The following is a 17964-nucleotide window of genomic DNA, read 5'->3' on the forward strand; positions in this document are numbered from 1 at the left end:
TGAATTGCAACACATGTTGTAAAAACTGCCATGTGAGCACTAATGCAGATCCAATGCAGGCCCCACGTACTTGCATTTCACACACATTTCAGTGGAAACTGCCACGAAGGTCACTGCATCCCACACTGGAGTTAAGAGACATTACCTCCACTTATGGTTTCCACAGAGGGATGTACAATTTAAGGCCCTGTCTTGTCTTGATTTTCTACCTCAAAGCACAACGAATATTGGACCAAGGCTTCAAAATCCTGTCACAGAGGGGGCTGATTATGTATCATTTGTCCTGCCCTTCGAGAGCCTCTGAGCACATTGCAATTCCAAAGATGTTAACAGGGCGAAGGACAATAAATGCCAAGGATGAAATTTATATAACAAACCAAACTTAATGTTTCAAACTAACCAAATTGTCTGGGTCAGTCCACAGCCAGTGGAAAAAAGCAGGGACTTCTGCCCTGACACAGAAGGCCTGTGACACTGCAGGGAACTCACCTCTTCCCTTTTCTCACTATGAAGACCCTTAGCATCCAGACCCTTAGTTTTGACTTACAGAACTGTCAGAGACACCTCTGAAGTCAGTTTAGATGAGTCACAGTGAAAGACACTTATCCAAAGTCACCTGGAGTTGGTAGTTGCACTACTTAATGTTTAACATCTCCCTGTGGACCTGTTGGTGCCTCTAAAAGGTGATTCATTAGGTTTGCTGAAATACCTTCCAGTGGTGCCATCGACTCCTTTGGGAACTGAAATTCCTTCACTGGGTTTGGCATTTGGAATTAAATAGTATCAATCTTTCCCCTGTCTTTCAGAAACTGAAACAGCCTGTAAAATCGTGCTCTGTAACATTTCCATCCTGCCTCTAAATCTATCCTTGCTTTCCATCATCATGAGAGGGCCAGTCAGGGCTGAAAGGGTATTTTCTCCAGTTCTGCATGCTGCTCACACAGTCAAATATATCACTTCCAAGAGCATTTCAGCACACTACAAAAGAACACAGAGCTGCTTTGCTGGGCAGGCTGGGGAATCTGGCAGCAGGACACTAGCTAAAAACACATTTCGATTGATGCCTTCACCAAAACCGCAATATTTACATGTCCATTTTCCCCTGGGCAACTACTACCCTGCTAGAAACATTTATCACACAGTGATGCACAGAGGAGGCTGTGCTGCCTTGAACTGATAGGAACAGGCCACAGGGGAGATGAGAAGCTTCTCAGGCCCGTGACCATGCACTTTTTTGAGAATAATTGCTGTGGCCTGATGACATTTCTTTAGTGTCCTGATTCTTCTCCCCAGTGGAAGTTTGAGAGGAGAGAGCAATGTTCCCATTCTCTGGGGGACAAACTTTTCAAACCACAGATGCTGTGGTGAAATCACACAATTGCTTGGTCTCTCAATTAAGCTAACAAGCTGAATGAGAAGTCACCCCATGCTGTGTCAAAACCTCTCGAATGCGGCGTAATAAGGGGGCTGCTCCCCTCAGCAGCTCTCAGCTGTGAAACTCAAGCTAATGGGGTGTCCTCTGTATCGGCTACCGAGCAGTAACAGTAAGAATGTGGGAACTGCTGAGTATTTTATAAGGGTTGAAGAAGAAATCTTGACAAGTACATTAATGGGGCCAAGATGCAAGCTTTAGGAAGTAGGGTGATTGCGGCTGCCTCCTGACACTTGGACAATAAGGGCTTTTTATTGCAATGTAATAATAAGCTGTCACCGTAATTGTGGGAATTACTTCAGCCAAGCAAAGTGAAACAGCTCAGAATAAAGTAACATCTCATTCAGCTCCTTCTGCAGTTTCTGTGTGGTGCACACATTCCAAGGCAAAAGCCTGAGCCATTAAAGATGGCCCCGAGCTACAGAGAGCCTGTGGAAAGGTTAGAAGTGGCATGCTAAGCTTCCCTTCTGTAAGCTGGGGAACTCGGAGGACTGCTCAGATTGCAGATCAAAGGCCAAGCCTGCTCACAGGCAAAGCTGCAAGCCATCAGAAGAATCATTTTAGTGCCTCCCTTTGCTTTATAGAGCAAGACAATTGTATTGTGAAACATCCAACAGACCACTCTCTCATCGGTATCACGATAAAGGATTGTAGTAAAACCACGGTCTGCCCACCACTCAGTGAACTAATGATCTTCCTTACTGTTCTAAACTGTGGAAACGTTAGATGGCCTTGAACCCTTGAGTTTCCCATCACAGTATCCATCCAGAGCTAATGAATTTGTGCATTTTCTCATCTATCCATGCGCTCAAAAATGGTAACACCCATTACAAGCATTACTGCTTCCACTCACCAAGCGCCAACACCATCAGTGCTGCTGGGACACCAAAAGCCAGTGCATAACAATCCTCTCCAAAACATTTCACATCCCCTGAAAGAGAAGTAAAAAATAAAAGCACCTCATTACAGGCAGACTTATGTTACTGGGGCCTTTGATTTGCTTCCCCTAAATCAGTCACTTCCTCTGGCTTTAAATCTTCTTTGCTGGTGCTTGACACTGTGAATTGAATCTCCTTGAAACAGTTGTCCTCCCTTGATGAAGACAATTTGGAAGCAGGGTGAGTGTCTGCCAGAAAAAGCAGCTGATAATGGGATATTGATGAGAATGGCAAAAGGGAGGGGGCAGACAAATAAGTACAAAGTAGTAGGAGCTGTAATTGGGGGAAAAAAAACCCTGCAACGTTTTAAATAACTTGAAACTGTTCTGTGTTTGCCTAGATCTAAATAACCAGTACTGTGTTGCCACATTATTTGTGCCAGCAGCATGAGTTACTGAGCTAAAAATCTGAATTTCATTTCATGGGGATCTACGGTGGACAAAGTGGAAGCCAACAGCCCTAGGAAGTAAGTGGGAGCAGATGATTAGATTTACCTCCAGACCCCTTTCTCACCACCTTCCCAGTCTCAGTAGAGACAGCCTGCTCCAAACATCAGGCTTTGCAATAACCCATCAGAATGCCAGGCTTGTTACAGCTTGGCTTTGACTGATCTGAGCTATGGCTCACCAAAACCCTGCGCCACTTGGACCAGGTCAGTTCTCACACCACGTGAATTCAGAGGTCCAGCTGCAAACAGCAAGCCAGCCACAGGGTCTGTGTTTGTATGCCAGTGGCCACAAATTACCACGTCCTTCATGGAGTAATGAGAAAATGGCTAAAATAAGCCAACATAGTTAACAGGAAGCCAACCCATGAAGCCTTCAGCTGTTCCTGTTTGGGGTCCCTGGACAGCCATGGTCAGCTGCACAGTTGTGTGTGTGCAGAGCGTTTGTTTACCAATTTTCAGCAAATTAGCTGAAAGCCAACAAAGCTGGCAGAGACATTATTATGGGCACACTGAACTTCTGACATGCAAAATGAGTTGGACATCTCCACCTAAAAGTACATACTCCACATTTCTGCCAAATGCCTATGAACAGTATGTCTTGCTCTTCCAAGAAAAGCCATCGCACTTAGCAGAAACTTTACTCTTTCCTCACCCTCTCCACCTCATTTCCATGTTGCAACTACTTTACTGCTAGGCTATATTGGCACAGGTTCTGATGTTCAGAGGCAACTGAATTTTCATCTGCTCACTAACTAGAATGAGCAAAAGCCCCTCCCCACAGAACGCTGACCTGGGCACACCGGTGAAAGAAAGAGCAAGAGACAGAGTGTTTGTCTTTGCCCCTACTCATGGTGTAAAGCAAGCACAACTGCCCACGGCCTTCTGAAACAAGCTGCCTGTTAAAATAACCACTCTGAACAAAGAAAGCTTCCTGGAGGCTGTGGGATGGAATGAAAAAAATTGCTACTAAGTGTGAAGGGTACCTTGTCCCTGTCCCCATCCCCACTGCCTGCAGCTCTGCCTCTGTGTCTGTACTTTGTGTGCCAATCCCCTTGGCTTCTAGGAGCTGCAATACAATGGAGTAAGTGCAGCAAGACTCAGGGACTAAAAGGGGTTGTGCAAGCTGGCTAGAATGTAAAGTAGGTCTTAAGTGGGGCACAGGCCTGTGCTTTGTCTTCAAGGCTAGTTGCTCAGGGCTGCAATCTTGTAAGCAGACCCACGCAGACATGCCTGGATGCAGGACAGAGCCCTCCAGAAGTCAGCAGCACCCCGCAGGAGGGAGAAAGTAGGACTTCAAAACCAGCCCTGCTCAGTTTTCCCACCCTGGCACCTGCACAGGACAGGAGAGATCAGTTCCCATCCACAGACTACCTGCAGGATAATAATCCTGTCCATATAGGTCCTTCGACCTTTCATATTTTAATTCCACAGTCCAGGCTGGCTTTGAAATATAACCAGGAATATAGTTTCTGTGACTTGTCTGCTAGTACTATAAATCTGTTACACTGCTACAGCAGGATTAACAAGGCGTAAATGCAATATACACTGGCCACTCCACAGATAACACAGGCTCTGCCATTCAGTTGTCATAAGCACCTAACTACGCACAGCAGAGTAGTCAGGGGGCAGCTAATTTATTGTCTTATTCTAAATCAACACTGACCTCTTAATACAGGAGTTACAAACGTGGAGATCAGGCTTCCAGCATTAATGGATAAATAGAAGATGGAAAAAAACTTGCTTCTCTCCGAGGTCTAAAACAAGACAAGACAGAATCAGTGTCACGGCTCACACACAGCATCGGGCTTGCAAATTGAACGCTATCAATTCTCTTGTTAGGAAGGCTGGGTAAATATTGACACGCAGCACATAAAATGTTAAGCAAACAGGCTTGTGTTCAGGTGACAGGGTAAATGCTCACACAAATCAGCTCTCCGTACTCCAGAAGCGCTCTGGGGCTTTCTGGCATTTCAGAGTAAAAGCCGCTGTTTTGAGTATGTTGGGAGATTGGAAGGAGGGAAGAGCGTTTACTTATTCAGAACAAGCAGCATGATTCAGATCCTCTGTCACCTAATTCAATCCAATTTGGCACGGTTTGACAAGCTCATCATTTCTTCCCGTGTCTAAGCTCTTTTATTTTCCCCCTCCCCTCCTCTCCTGTGTAGAAACAGAGAAAGAAACCCGCATATTTCGAGGAGCTGGTAATGGCAGCATAGATGAGAGTGTGCAGCAAATGAGAGGTGTCCATCAGACAGGAGATTACCAAACTGAAGCCAGCCAACCTCAAACTAATGGGGTGAATTAAAGCTACGGGAGCAAATTCAAGAGGCTGGTGGAAGGATGCACTCCAAGCAAAATAATTCAGAACTTAAGCGATGCTGTAACATATTATAGCTCATATTGATCTTTTTTCTTCCTGCATAATTCATCTTTTGGCAGGACTCAAGAACTTGAGGCAGAGTTTGGTTCTTTTCATGGGAGCAATGTGTGAGGGCATTCAACCGAGAGCAGCCTCTCCTTGCTTGTAGGGGAGACAGACGTGCATAGTTGCATGCTCATACATGGTGGTAGACCTCCTCCCTGGGCCTAGGTGGGCCAGCAAAGAGAAGAAACAAGACCAGGCTGCCTGACCTGTCCCACACTCATCTGTATCACACTTGAGTTGGTAAAACCAGCATTTAAGGATGGCCCAAGCCAAGGGAGCCATTATACTGTCTGTGACTAGGCTTTGCTCCCAGTTGTCACCAGGTCCTGTAAAGGTAGCAGGCAAATTGCTTGGGGCATGGCTTGGTGCTTGGCAGAGAGCTCCTTAGGGAACCTTCATCCACATGGCTATGACCTGAATCCAAAGCTTTAATTTAGTTGAGTGTGAGGAAGCTCCTCAGGGGCCTGGCTCTATCCCCTCTCCTAATACATCCCGTTTCCTTCTACTCCCTGAGACAATAATATTCATAATGGTAGAAAATAGGAGAAAACGTGAGGAACTGCAGGCAGATAACAGGGGCTGGCTGTAAAGGAATGAAGCTTGGGGTCCACAAGCATAAAATAGTTTCCCATGACTGATGATGCAGCCAAGAGGAAATACTGCTACTTCATATGGCAAGAAGTCAAATCTGACAGGGAATCAGTGCAGGGTGGGTGGGAAGCTGTGGGAGGGCTTTTCTTTGTGTCCCATTGTGAAGCTAGTACCAGGAAAGTGAGGGTGAGAGCCCCATCGTGGACTCCCTCTGCCAATCACTAAGGAGTCTGGGGGGGTCCTTTCACTTGGATTAAGGGCTTTTTGGCTTTTCCCAGCACAGTTATGAAGACCACATCAACTTGAGTTCCTGGCTCCTCCACAATTCTATTTCCCAGTGTATCCCAGGCAACCTATCCTACACATTACTCAATTTATCATGGATTAAGGGATTCATAAACCTTACAATAATCATCTCTATGGCTTGTTCCCATGGCTAACAGCAAACAGCACTGAGTTTTGCTATCTTTTATACTCCATTTCTGGCTTTACCAGTGTTTTTGATTACCTGGAGCTTTCTACTGCTAAGCTAATAAAACTATATATTCTTCTTCATTCTACCTTTGTGACCAGTTGGTTGATATCATAAGGAACTCTAGAGAAATAAGCAGCTTCAGCAATCTCTCCTGCTCCCAGAGTAGCCCTGCCATGGCTTGACATGAGTTGTGTAGTAGAGTCCTCACAGTCCTGCCCTCTTTTATTCAAATTCTCATGCTGTATCTCTAACCCTTCATATCTGAACTATTCAGAATTTCTGAGAGTTGGGGAAAAACTCAAGCATGCAGCTCTTGACATGATAAAGTCTAGAGCAACAATTACCAAAAAGTATGTGCTGGTAAGAGAAAAGGGTGGTGTTGCATAAGGAATTTGTTGTGTCTTATTTCACACATTTTCAGATTTCAGTGTTGGAAAAAAAAATGGTCAGAGAAAAGCAGAAATGAGGGCAAAAATAATGACCCAGCAGCTTGCAAATGACACTGATTGGAAAAAAGAATTCCCTCCCTGTTTTCTTAATCTTTGGAGCAGACATACGTTGACAACATGATTTGGATTAGCTAATTTGAGAAAAGGTACCGTACACAATAATCCTGATCTCCTTGGCAACCAGAAAATAAAGAAACAAAGAGAAAGCTATTTAGTACCTTAAACACCATATCACACTGTTGGAAAGCTGCTTTGGTCCTTAATTAATATGCACAGCAGCCTTCGCATTCATATAACATATCATAAATATCATTTGGCTCAGACATTTTTATCTTGGACTCCTAATCCCATAGACAGAGATGCCTGGAAATCTCCTGCAGATAAATCTAATTTCTCTATCTGCCCCCCTGGTGAATCAGTCTCCATCGCTGTTTGTAGTAGTAGTCTCAAAGTGGCAGATCCTAGACTATTACACTCATAAAGAACTTAAAAGAAAACCAGATGATGTTGTGCATTCACCTCAAAACATAAATTCATCTCTATGTGGGAATAGCAGGGGCAATTTACTTATTCATTTTATACACAGAACTACCACATCCCTAGTTTCCAGATGAAATGACTAAGCCTGTGCACTTAAGGGCTCAGCTGAAGTTTATTGGTGTCCTGAAAACTAAAGGGGGAATCAAATGCTTCATTTCATTGGGAATTTTCAAACCATATTTCATCCTACCTGGAGCGGAAGATGAAAAACATGATAAATCCTCTCAAACACCACTCTAGAGGGGACAAATATTCAGGGTGGCCCCAAACATTTCATTCCTTATAAAATCAAAACTCCTCAGTCCAATTTTGAAGACTTAAATTTCCTATCACATAGCATAAAACCTTTTTTCTTCTGAAAGGCCAAGTCATTTCAAAATGGTAAAATACAAACCTTTCTATTCCAAAAAGAATGAATAGAGCAGAATGCATTGTCCTTATCAGAAGGCTTTCTACAGTTTTCTTTCTCTAAATTAGTTTTCCTTGAAGGCAACACACAGGTGAATGTTTGAGCTTTCATATTTGATAAATTTGTGGGAGAGGTGTGGTCTGAATGCTGGAGAGCGGGCACAGGCCCACACAGCCACAGGCAATAGTTTTTTCCCTGGAACTCAGCTGTGGTTGGAAGTTTGGGATAATAATATGTATGTGCCTGACTGGGGTGCTGAGATTCATTAGCTGAAGTCTATAAAACACTCTGAAGATAAGTGGTACATATTATCATACTGTAATTAGGTGGTAATTGAAAGATGCTGGATAAACATTATTAATCATTAATATTCATAGAAGTAGCACTTCTGAAAACGCTGCTGTAACACCTGTTACAATCCTTCTGGGACAAGCATTGGTGCTACAAGCCGGAATTGTTGCATCCTGGTGTGCACGTGGTATATTCCCAGAGCACAGGTGGCGTGCTGCAAGCCTGCTTTTGGTCAGAGCTGTGCCAACTGGGGAGGCCGGTTACCACCGCATGATAGCTGCTCCCTCTTCTATAGCACCCTCTAAAGCACCAAGACAGCACAGGATGGACATCTCTGCACAAGGATCTGCTCTGAACAAGTGACCATGAAACATCCTGGGTTCTGTTAGTTCCTTAGTAACCATAAGCTCCATCAGTTCAGCCTCATGCAGTTCACATGCAGAAAGCACAAGTCTTCCCAAAATTTCAGAATAAACATTCTAGTCTCTATTATTCATCCATTAAATGAATAACCACATGCTGGGGCAGTGCAAATGACAAACAGCAAACTATGGGGCTCCCTCATCCCTTCTCCAACTCTACCAGAGTCTTTCCTGACAGACCATTAGCCTACTGTCCTTCTTCAGTGCCTCCATTGATGGCTATTTCATCTCCCAAAGCTTCTAGTCTTTTCCAGTACTTCCCTAGATCTATCTGTGGAAAATTTTTCCAGCTGTCCTAAATAATTTTCCTTGAATTTTAGCCTACTTATCACAGACCCAAAAACTTCCTTGCTTTCTTGCAGCAGTGGCCTTCCACATATCTGAGGACTTAGGCCACGCACAGAGGATGTTGATTTGAATACTGCCACTGAAAATAGCTGAAAGTTGCATGTGTCTGTTCACACGGTCAACAAAAATCTAAGTGTTTAACTTCAGATCAATTTTGAAAAACATGCTTTTGGCCAAGGATTAGTACTTCCTGACCTGCACTACCTTATCCCTTGCTGAACCACTGCGCTGCATGATAGGACTCTGAGATCAGTGCAGGCAAAGGGCTAAGCACTCATAATGGGGAATGAGCATAGGAAGCAGCTGGACCACAAGTCACAGGATGCTGAGCACAAGCAGAGCTAAAAAAAAAAAAAACTAATTATTTTCCCAACTCTTTAGAATTTTCCATTCTGGAATATCTAAAAAATACCCTGGGCAGATTCAGTACCAGCACTACCTTCAAAAGACTGCAATTTCCCACAGTTCTTTCTGAACAACAAAGACACAGACTGTGAGTGAAGGAAAATTCCCAAGGAAGCACAGGCCAGTAGTACAGTTTTCTCCTTTATTTGCTATAGTCCAGTGCAGTATATTTTAATCATACCTCTTAAACTGGCTTAAAATTTCTACAGTTCCATGATACATAATCTTCCAACTACCCCAACACTGAATTAACTTTGAGATGATTTGATGCAATTGTGACCTACCCCCTTCCTGATATCTGTTCTGAAGCATCCAGATTCTCTCAAGTCTCATGCAAACCATCCTACCTCAAATCTTACTACATCTTTTCCTAGTAAATTGGCCCTTATTCTAGTATAATGGGACTTGATCACATAAACATCCTTATAAAGTAAGCAGACACTGCAGTTTTTAGGAAAGAAAAGAAATCTTACATGTTGCTCTTCAAACTGGTCCCCACCAAATGCAGAGACACAGGGCTTGATACCTCCCGTTCCAAGGGCGATCAAAAACAGACCAACCATAGACAGGATCCTTCACACAAGAACAAAAATATCACCATTGCAGAACCTTTCCAGTGCTTATGAGAGCATATTAATGTCACCCAACCATGATTCCTCTGGTATCATTGCCTCTTGCACGTGGGTAGTGGATAAGGAGTCAAGTAAGTGTGAAAAACAATTAACTATCCTCATTTCTGCATTCAGTGCTAATCAATTAACCAAACTGGCTTTGTCCTTTTTTTTGCTGTTCTGAGGCCCAATGGACATACTAGAGATCAAAGATCTATGGGATTATTTTTCCCCCATATGAGAACAAAAGATTGCAGAGCTCAATCGACAAAAAGGGGGAGGTCTTTTTCCTGTAGTGTTCCAGCCTGGGTAAGCAAAGACAAACTGCTTGAACTGGGCTCATTCTTTGGTGCTTTCTACCTCCTAGTGAAGGCCCAACAGATGACTTCTGTAGGAAACAGGAGTGTCAGGACTGGTCAGGTCTGGGACAAAAGGAAACTCTTCTGTAAATGAGATGTGCTCCTGCCTGAGAGCACATGTTTTTAAAACTGTGACCACCTAGGCAAAAATAGCTTGGTGGCTTCAGAGATGCCAGCTGAGGAACTACTCTGACAAGCCTAGGAGTTCATAGTGTAGAGGGCAAGAAGGGTTGCACCCTAGAGAAGAAACAGACTTTCCTCTTTCCTGTCAGAAAACGTGTCTTTGGTTTTGCATTTCCATGCACACAGGGGAACCCTGCTGAGCTGGGCAGCTTTGCTGATGAAATGAGGGAAGAATAAGCCAGGTGCAGGCAGCTGGACAGAGAATAGCATGGTAGAGAGATATGATCAGAGGTCCCTATCTCAAAGCACTTCAAGTTTCTTTGGTGGTTTCCAACTCTTCCTGGGGCATTCTCACCCTAGGTCCACCCTTGTGTTCTTACTCAGATATTCCAAACCCTTCCCTGATAAAAGCAATCCATGCACAGCCCCCAAACTGCTGGTCTGATGGAGGTGAAACAAATGATGGTCCTGGGTAAACCAGCTACCATCACAGCCTACTACAGCACTGTGGTTTCAACAGCTACTTACACATGAACCGTCTGGTTGCCTAGGGATGGAATTGCACCGACTGACTTGATCAGGTGGCCAATCACATACACAATGGAGAGGTAGATGATCGTCCTGTGAGGAGAGCAAACAGCAGTGACTGAAGGTGCCTGTGATGTATGATCTGAAAGCAGTGTACACCTGTGCTTTCTGATAGGGCAGGTCTGCTTGGCAGGCACAAACTGGGCTGTTCACACCACTGGTTTAGCAGGCAGCTATAACTCTTGTGTGTCAGCACTGAGCTTGCTGGAGGAAAGAGATAGGCAAATGGGTTCAAGATTAAGCAGGGATAGCCCCTGCTTTCTTTGCAGGGCTTGCTGAGCAGAATAAACTAAAAATGTTCCAGTATTGCCATGCACACAGGGAAGGGTACTGTTCTGGTTGGACTCCATTTCCACATCACTAATAGCTGGTATTTTACTGCATGTGTTTAAGGGAATCTCTTGACCAGAAGGCATATGTAAGGACTGTTGCCCACCTAATACATCCAAATTAGGTGTGGTTTCTCCATTACAAATCTGATTTAGATCCCAAGTACCTCTGAAAGACTGAGCTCATCTATCTGTCTCCCATGTCTTGGTGAGGGAGAGGAGGAAGTCTGACTAGGAGGATCAGGCTCTTCAGCATATGGTATTCCTTCATCAGTTTCAGGGTAAAAAGATGCCTATGTGGTTTTGTGCAGCCTAAACACACAGAGGGGATGGAAAGACTTGTTGGGACAGAGACACTAGAAGAAGACCTATGAGCTTTTATGGAAGTGATCCTTGATGCAACCTGGGTTTGGATCTAACAGCTAATTTAGAGTCACATCAGAGCATCCCTAAATGCCCTCTAATCTGTTATTGGCCAAGGTCCAGTTACTACAGCAAAAGCCACCTTCCATTAAGTCACAGAGATTACTCCAGGGAAAGTCTCCTGCATAATGTACCAAGGCCTGCACAGGGATTTACCTTCTCACAACATCATGCTGTGAGACACCCTCAAATACCAACACACACTGCTAGGTGATCTTAAACAATTAGGTTAATAAACCACCACAGTTACATTTTTCATTCAAAGGGACAAGAGAATGACTACAATTGAGCACAAGGAAAAATAAACATTGGTATCACCTTAAAAATGTTCTACTGGAAAGGCATACATCAGCTGGGTGGTTTCCTTGTCTTGACAAGTCTGCTAGATATACTTAGTCTTAGAGAGAAGCAATCAGCTGCACTTCATCACTCTGACCACCAAGATTCCTCAGACAATAAGAAAACTGTGCCAAGCAAAGAAGGGTGCTCACCACCACTCTGGAGGAGATGATGACCCCCACAGCTTAGCAGCAGAAGGGAAGACTGCCTAACCTAGGGAGAGTTTACCTGGTCATGTGCTGAGTGCATCCAGGTTTCTCACTCCTTATGCTGTGAAAGCAGAAGGAAGTACAGCTTAAGGGGGAACATAAACGTCCCTGACTATGCTTAGTAAAGGACATTTCATCTGAAACTGCAAGATCTGGAGGATGACACTGCTTCCTTGCCATCTTTGACTCCTCAGAAGCAGATCTTGGCAAGCTGAAGGTTAATGCCCCCCACACCTCAGCTTCCTCGAGGTGGGTAGCAAAGGACAGTGGAGGAAAAGTGTGCTTGTAAGATTTAATTTGTTCCAACTTTGTTGCCTATTGGCCCTTGGGTGGAAGAGGAGCACAGAACAGCACGAACAAAGAGTTTGTTCAACCATTAACAGAGAGGAGCTGACCTTCACAGGTGTGTCTTTGCCGCACTCTGAGTTAGCTCCAAACCAAGAGTACACACAGCACTGCCCTTGCACAGGCTTCATGGTGTAGATGTATGCTGTCTGAATTAAAGAGAGGTCTTCACTTACTTGTATTTCCCCAGCCATGAGTCTGCCATGATGGCTCCAATGACAGGTGTGAAGTAACAGAGTGCAGAAAAGGCATGGTACACAGCCGTGGAGAGGTTCTCATCCCAGTGGAAGAAGCTTAAGAAATAGAGCGTCAGGACAGCTACAAGGAAACAAGCACATCGCATCAGATAGTTAATGTGCATCTCTGCTGGTAAGCAGGAAGCTACATTACAGTGGCAAGAAAACCACTGATGTGTCTAGCAGCTCTGAGCACTGTTGTGGAAAGAGCTGTGCTTTCAGACCTGTTCCTCATAATCCCTGACACAGGAAAAGCTAAAATGAGATATATGGGTATCAGGCATTCTGTGCTCATAAACATTTATATTTAGCTGGAAAATGTATTTTCTAGCTTATCTTACCATAACCTGTAGTTTTGTTTATGCACATTTTCTATTTGCAAATTAGGCACCTGTTCGATTTAATTCCCAAATGTGCTGATTGCACAGGACCATGAAAGACACCTCACACTGGGAAATCAGGCTGGAGACAGCATCATGTAAAAATTTAGACTGGGAGGTACATTTGGAGCTCTCTAGTCCAACTTCTCAGAGAAGGTATAGCATTAACGTTAAGACAAACCTGCATCCCAAAATACTAAGGCACTTTGAAAGTCAGCTGAGGTCACACACACAGCACAGCCCTGGAACATCAGGACAGCACATATAGAATCCCAAGACCAGGAAAGTTGTTTCCCAGACACAGGCAACATACCTCTCATGCCATAGTAGGAGAAACGCTCGCAGAACTCATTCACCACAATGAAGGCAATGCTTATGGGGTAGTTGGAGCCACAGAGTTTCTGCAGGAGACAAACAAGAACATATGAGCTCTGTGAAAGCCTTCACCTCAGCAATATATCTCCATGGTGTATGGGTGGTAGAGAGGAGTCCAGCCCAAAAAACAGGTGCCCGCTGCCTGGGGTAGTCCACCTGTAGGTTGGACTCAAAGGAAGAAGGGGACCCCACACCTGTCTTGCTTTGGTTAAGCCTGGCCAACATGGGATCAGTGAGGGCTGCCATGGAGAGTTCTGGGCTGTCAGCAGCCCCCCATGCTCATAGCTCCAGGAACCCAGTGCAAGGGTCTTACCACCTCTCTGCTGCAATGCAAAAACCCATTGAGAAGATACTTTTTCTTCTACACCCCACATAAAGCTACTACCCTGCTCCAAAACTGCTCCCTCCCCTAGTACCAGACCCTACCTCAGCAGCTGGTAGACTCCAAGGAGCTGCTGTCTGTTTCCATATGAAGTTGCTCCCTCCTGCGTGACAACCACCCTCAATCTCTGCACCTCACTTGCACTGAGCTGTGCCACCACTTCCACTGAAGAAGAGCATCAGTCCCTCATGCATGGTATCCATTTCACATTCCAAGAGTGCTGGCAAACTATAGATAATTCAATTTATTAATCAAAACCACACAAAACAGCAATGGAACTGGCAACCCTGCATGATTGCGGCCATTCATTCACTGAATCTGACTTTACTCCAGCTGAAATCAGTAGTTTCCAAGCTAAATACAAGGCATTGAAACAGATGAGTCTTGGCATGACCTTGCATGGGCCTCCGTCCCTCTTGCTACCCGACTGAGGTCTGAGCTAAGCAGCTTCCACCTGCTTAGCTCCACTGCATCACAGCAGGGAAAGCAGGTTTCCACAGCACTGCCCAGCCTCCTCCAATTAGTGGGAGAGAGGGGCTGGCCACACACTCCATGAGGGATGGAGGGGGAGTGTAATATTAACAGCTGCATTGAGAGCTGTGGTTTTAAACATCCACAGTACGGGCCAGTGAAGTGAGATGAACTTTTCACATCCATTTCTGTGCCTTGTGTCGGAAATAACAAATTCCTGTATTCTCAGAGTCCCAAATGCAAATACAGATACCAAAATAGATGTGTTTATTCGGGTTTATTTCCCCACCAAGAGGCCTGAGCTTATTTGGATTCCCAAAGCAACAGCATCAAGGTTTGAAAGAATCTAGCTTAATGATGCTGTCTTGCTCAATATTATACAAAAGCAACCACAGAGAAGAGACTGGCTAGCTGGAGGGGGAAACAGAAAGAAAAAAGGGGGAAAAGGGAAGAAAACCCCCCAAACAACAAATGTTTTCTGTTACTTAACCCAGCATCTCTAAAGACAAATATTTTTGTCCTTTTTTATTTGTATTTTTCTCTTACTATATATGAACTTCCTTTTTATTAATAAACCCTTGGCCTCTTTGCTTTACTAGAGTAAATATGTAATTATCAGTTTTGTTTATTATTTACTCTGAAACCATCGTGCTCAGCATATGGCTTGTAAGACAGAGTGGGCTCCCTTGGAAACTGCACTGGGGCCTCCTGCTTTTAGAGTGGCCTGAAAACGGTGGCATATGTAAGCTGTAAAGGCACAAACACACAGAAGTATGTACACACCAAATACCTTTCTCCAACAGGTTTTTCATAACAAATAAGAAAAGCCATAAGAGGCAAATTATGTTTCCTGTGGGTGCTTGAAGGGGTTTTCTGAACTTGGAAGTTAAATTGTGTAACAGGGATGTTTTTCTTCCCCATTCACAAACCTCACTATCAGTACTCATGAGATTTACCAACACCTGATGGAGATGCAGAGTGTGGCTGTTCAGACCCAGGTGGCCAGGAGTCAGGAACCCGCTGCCTGAACTCACCCCTCTGCACCTGATGCACAAGCCCTGATGGATTTAGCTGTGGCAGTTTAAGGTATCACATGCCATGCTGTGACCTGCAGTGACAGAAAACCTGGCAGTGACCCATTTCAGCCACTCCTGCCCTGGGATGGGCACCTCCTGCAGAGGAGCAGGGGCAGGCAGGGAAAGAACAGGAGGTGGTGACTTCCCAGCTAAACCTCCCCAAGTGCCTGAGCCGGGATCCTGAGTAAGTGCTTACAAACACAGAGCAACTTACAAGCAGGGGCACTTCCATCTGGCTTGTGTGTCATGAGGCAGCATCGGCACACGCAGAGACCCTCGAGTATTCTCTCCGCTGTATCACTGACCTGCCTGTGGCCTGCCTGGACATCCAAAAGCGGGCAGCTTTCATCCATGTGGAGGGCCAGAAGCAGCTCACTCACCTCCGTGGAGAAGGACCTTGCTCAGCAGGGAGCCCAGGCAAAAGCAAGGAGGCTAAACCTGGATTCACAAGCGCACAGACAGGCTGCCGTGCTCAGCTACTGCTCTAAGTCTGGGATCTGCAGGATTAGGGAGCTCTTAAAGATATTGTGGGAGTTGGTGGCCTGTGTCTTTGGAAAAAATAAAGGTCATTTAAAGTGCCAGCAACAGGAGAAGTTTGTTTTCACCTCTCCTTGCTGACTAGCTGCAAAATGGGACTAAGATTAGTATTTCACAGGAGCTCTGGATATCCAATAGTTAATGTCTGCACAGTACTTACAATCTGAGTTAAATAGATGGCTTGCTAATGACATGACTGACTGCAAGCTTTAGAAGTGAGTATTACTGTGAGCAGCGTTACTGTCCTGCAAGTCAAAGCAGTGTGATACAAGCCCTGTTCTCCCCAGGTCAATATAACATGCAGTTTTTTGGGATCAGGCACTCAGCCAGAATTAAGCCTGGAAAACTGCACAACCTTCAAGGCTGCAAGGCAACAAGATACTCACCTGAATCAGGCTTCAAACCAGAGCCAAAGATGTAAACCTGAGGCTCTGGCACTGCAGATAGGCTCTATGACATACCTCAGTGGCCTGTCCTCAGTCCCTGTCCTTCCTTCTGCTTTGCAGCACGGTGGTGGGGGACCCTTCCCTGATGGGTTTCATCAAACTAGGCAAATGCAGGGTCAACTCCTTCCCTCCCATCCTCCCACACACTTCAGAGAAGTCCTTTCCCACAAAGGAAAGCGGCATTTAGGAAAAAGGCATAAATCAAAGCCCTTACCCTCTTCCCCAAACATTCAGCCAGTTTATTTTCCCCTTTAAGGTGCCCCTTCTTAACATAATCAGGTTAGCAGAGGGATTTTTGCCTTGAGTTGTTAATTCTTATTTCACCGCTCTGCAAGAAAGGGTGTTTGTCTCCAGCCAGAGCACAACAGAGGAAAGAACAGAGAGATCCTGAAATGTTTCGAGCAAGCCAAGCAGAAAGCAAAGGAAACCAGCTGTAACACTCACCGGGGATTTTTTCTGAACAGGGAAAACTCCTTTGGGGGGATCATCTCCTGCAGAAATCAAAGTGAACAAAGTTTCCTTGGATGTGTTTCTCTGAAAAGCGTTCATCTCCCCTCTCGCCTTGTCTCCCACCATGCTATGAGGCTGTGGTGAGTTGACTGGGAAGATTTCCAACCTCGGGCATGAAGTTTGATTCAGTTTGAGTTAACCCTAATTGAGCACGTTTGTGCAGCCAAGGCAGAAAGGGGAGGGAGATGCTACCAGGAAATCCAGCTCCAGAGTTCAACAAGAGTCACAGAACTCAGCCTGAAGCACTCACAGGTTGGGGCTGTCGGCACTCCGTGGCACAGACCTCCTGTTTGCTTGGCAAGCCCCCAGCCATAGGACGTGCACCAGCCCAGCACAGCACTGTATGCTGAACAGATGTGAGCTGAATAAAAATCCCAGGTCCCAGATACCACTACAGCCCGTGGATTTGGGAGCAGAGCGTGCATCTCTCTCCCAGGGCAGCAATGACGGGTTTATTCTGAGGGGGATATCATTCCACCAAAAAGCTACACATTCAGCCCAAGTCACAAGCACTGACATGCCCACCTTGCCAAGCCCTCCGACACTGGATGTCACGGACTCCTGCACTGTGTTCAATCATTTCTTTGCTATCCCAGGAGGGAAGTGACCCAGGGTTCAAGCCCACACCAATTCCCTGGAACGACCCTGCCTTTTCCTATGAGACAGTTTAATCCTGAGGTCACAGCCAGCACCCAGACACAGCCTCAAACCCTATCTCTTCTTTGAGGAAGGGCAACCAAGCTGGTGAAGGGGCTGGAGAGAAAATCTTAGAAGGAGCAGCTGAGGGAACTGGGGTTGTTTAGCCTGGAGAAGAGGAGGCTGAGGGGAGATCTTATCACTGCCTGCAATTACCTGAAAGGAGGTTGTAGAGAGGTGGGTGATGGTCTCTGCAGCCAGGTGACAGGTGATAGGATGAAGGGGAATGGCCTCAAGGTGCACCAGGGAAGGTTCAGATTAGACATTAGGAAAAAGTTCATCACCAAAAGGGTTATCAGGCATTGGAACAGGGAGGGGCTGAGTCACAAATCCTGTATGTATTTAAAAGACAGGCA

The 17964-nt window shown here is 45.2% G+C and overlaps 1 protein-coding gene across 1 annotated transcript in view; it reads right to left on the reverse strand.

The window, feature by feature from the left end:
- Nucleotides 1-16978, reverse strand: part of SLC15A2 (solute carrier family 15 member 2) — a gene marked incomplete at its 5' end in the record, with an annotated part of 39877 nt that extends 22899 nt beyond the window's left edge. Inside the window, 7 exons of the mRNA XM_084265356.1 lie at nt 2286-2363; nt 4482-4572; nt 9647-9746; nt 10795-10887; nt 12676-12817; nt 13429-13516; nt 16847-16978. Coding sequence (XP_084121482.1) covers nt 2286-2363; nt 4482-4572; nt 9647-9746; nt 10795-10887; nt 12676-12817; nt 13429-13516; nt 16847-16978 — 724 coding nt within the window. The remainder of the gene's footprint in view (nt 1-2285; nt 2364-4481; nt 4573-9646; nt 9747-10794; nt 10888-12675; nt 12818-13428; nt 13517-16846) is intronic.
- Nucleotides 16979-17964: the final 986 nt, after the last annotated feature.

The sequence above is a fragment of the Gallinula chloropus genome (genome assembly GCF_964237585.1).
Source record: "Gallinula chloropus genome assembly, chromosome: 5".
Classification (NCBI taxonomy): Eukaryota; Metazoa; Chordata; class Aves; order Gruiformes; family Rallidae; genus Gallinula; species Gallinula chloropus.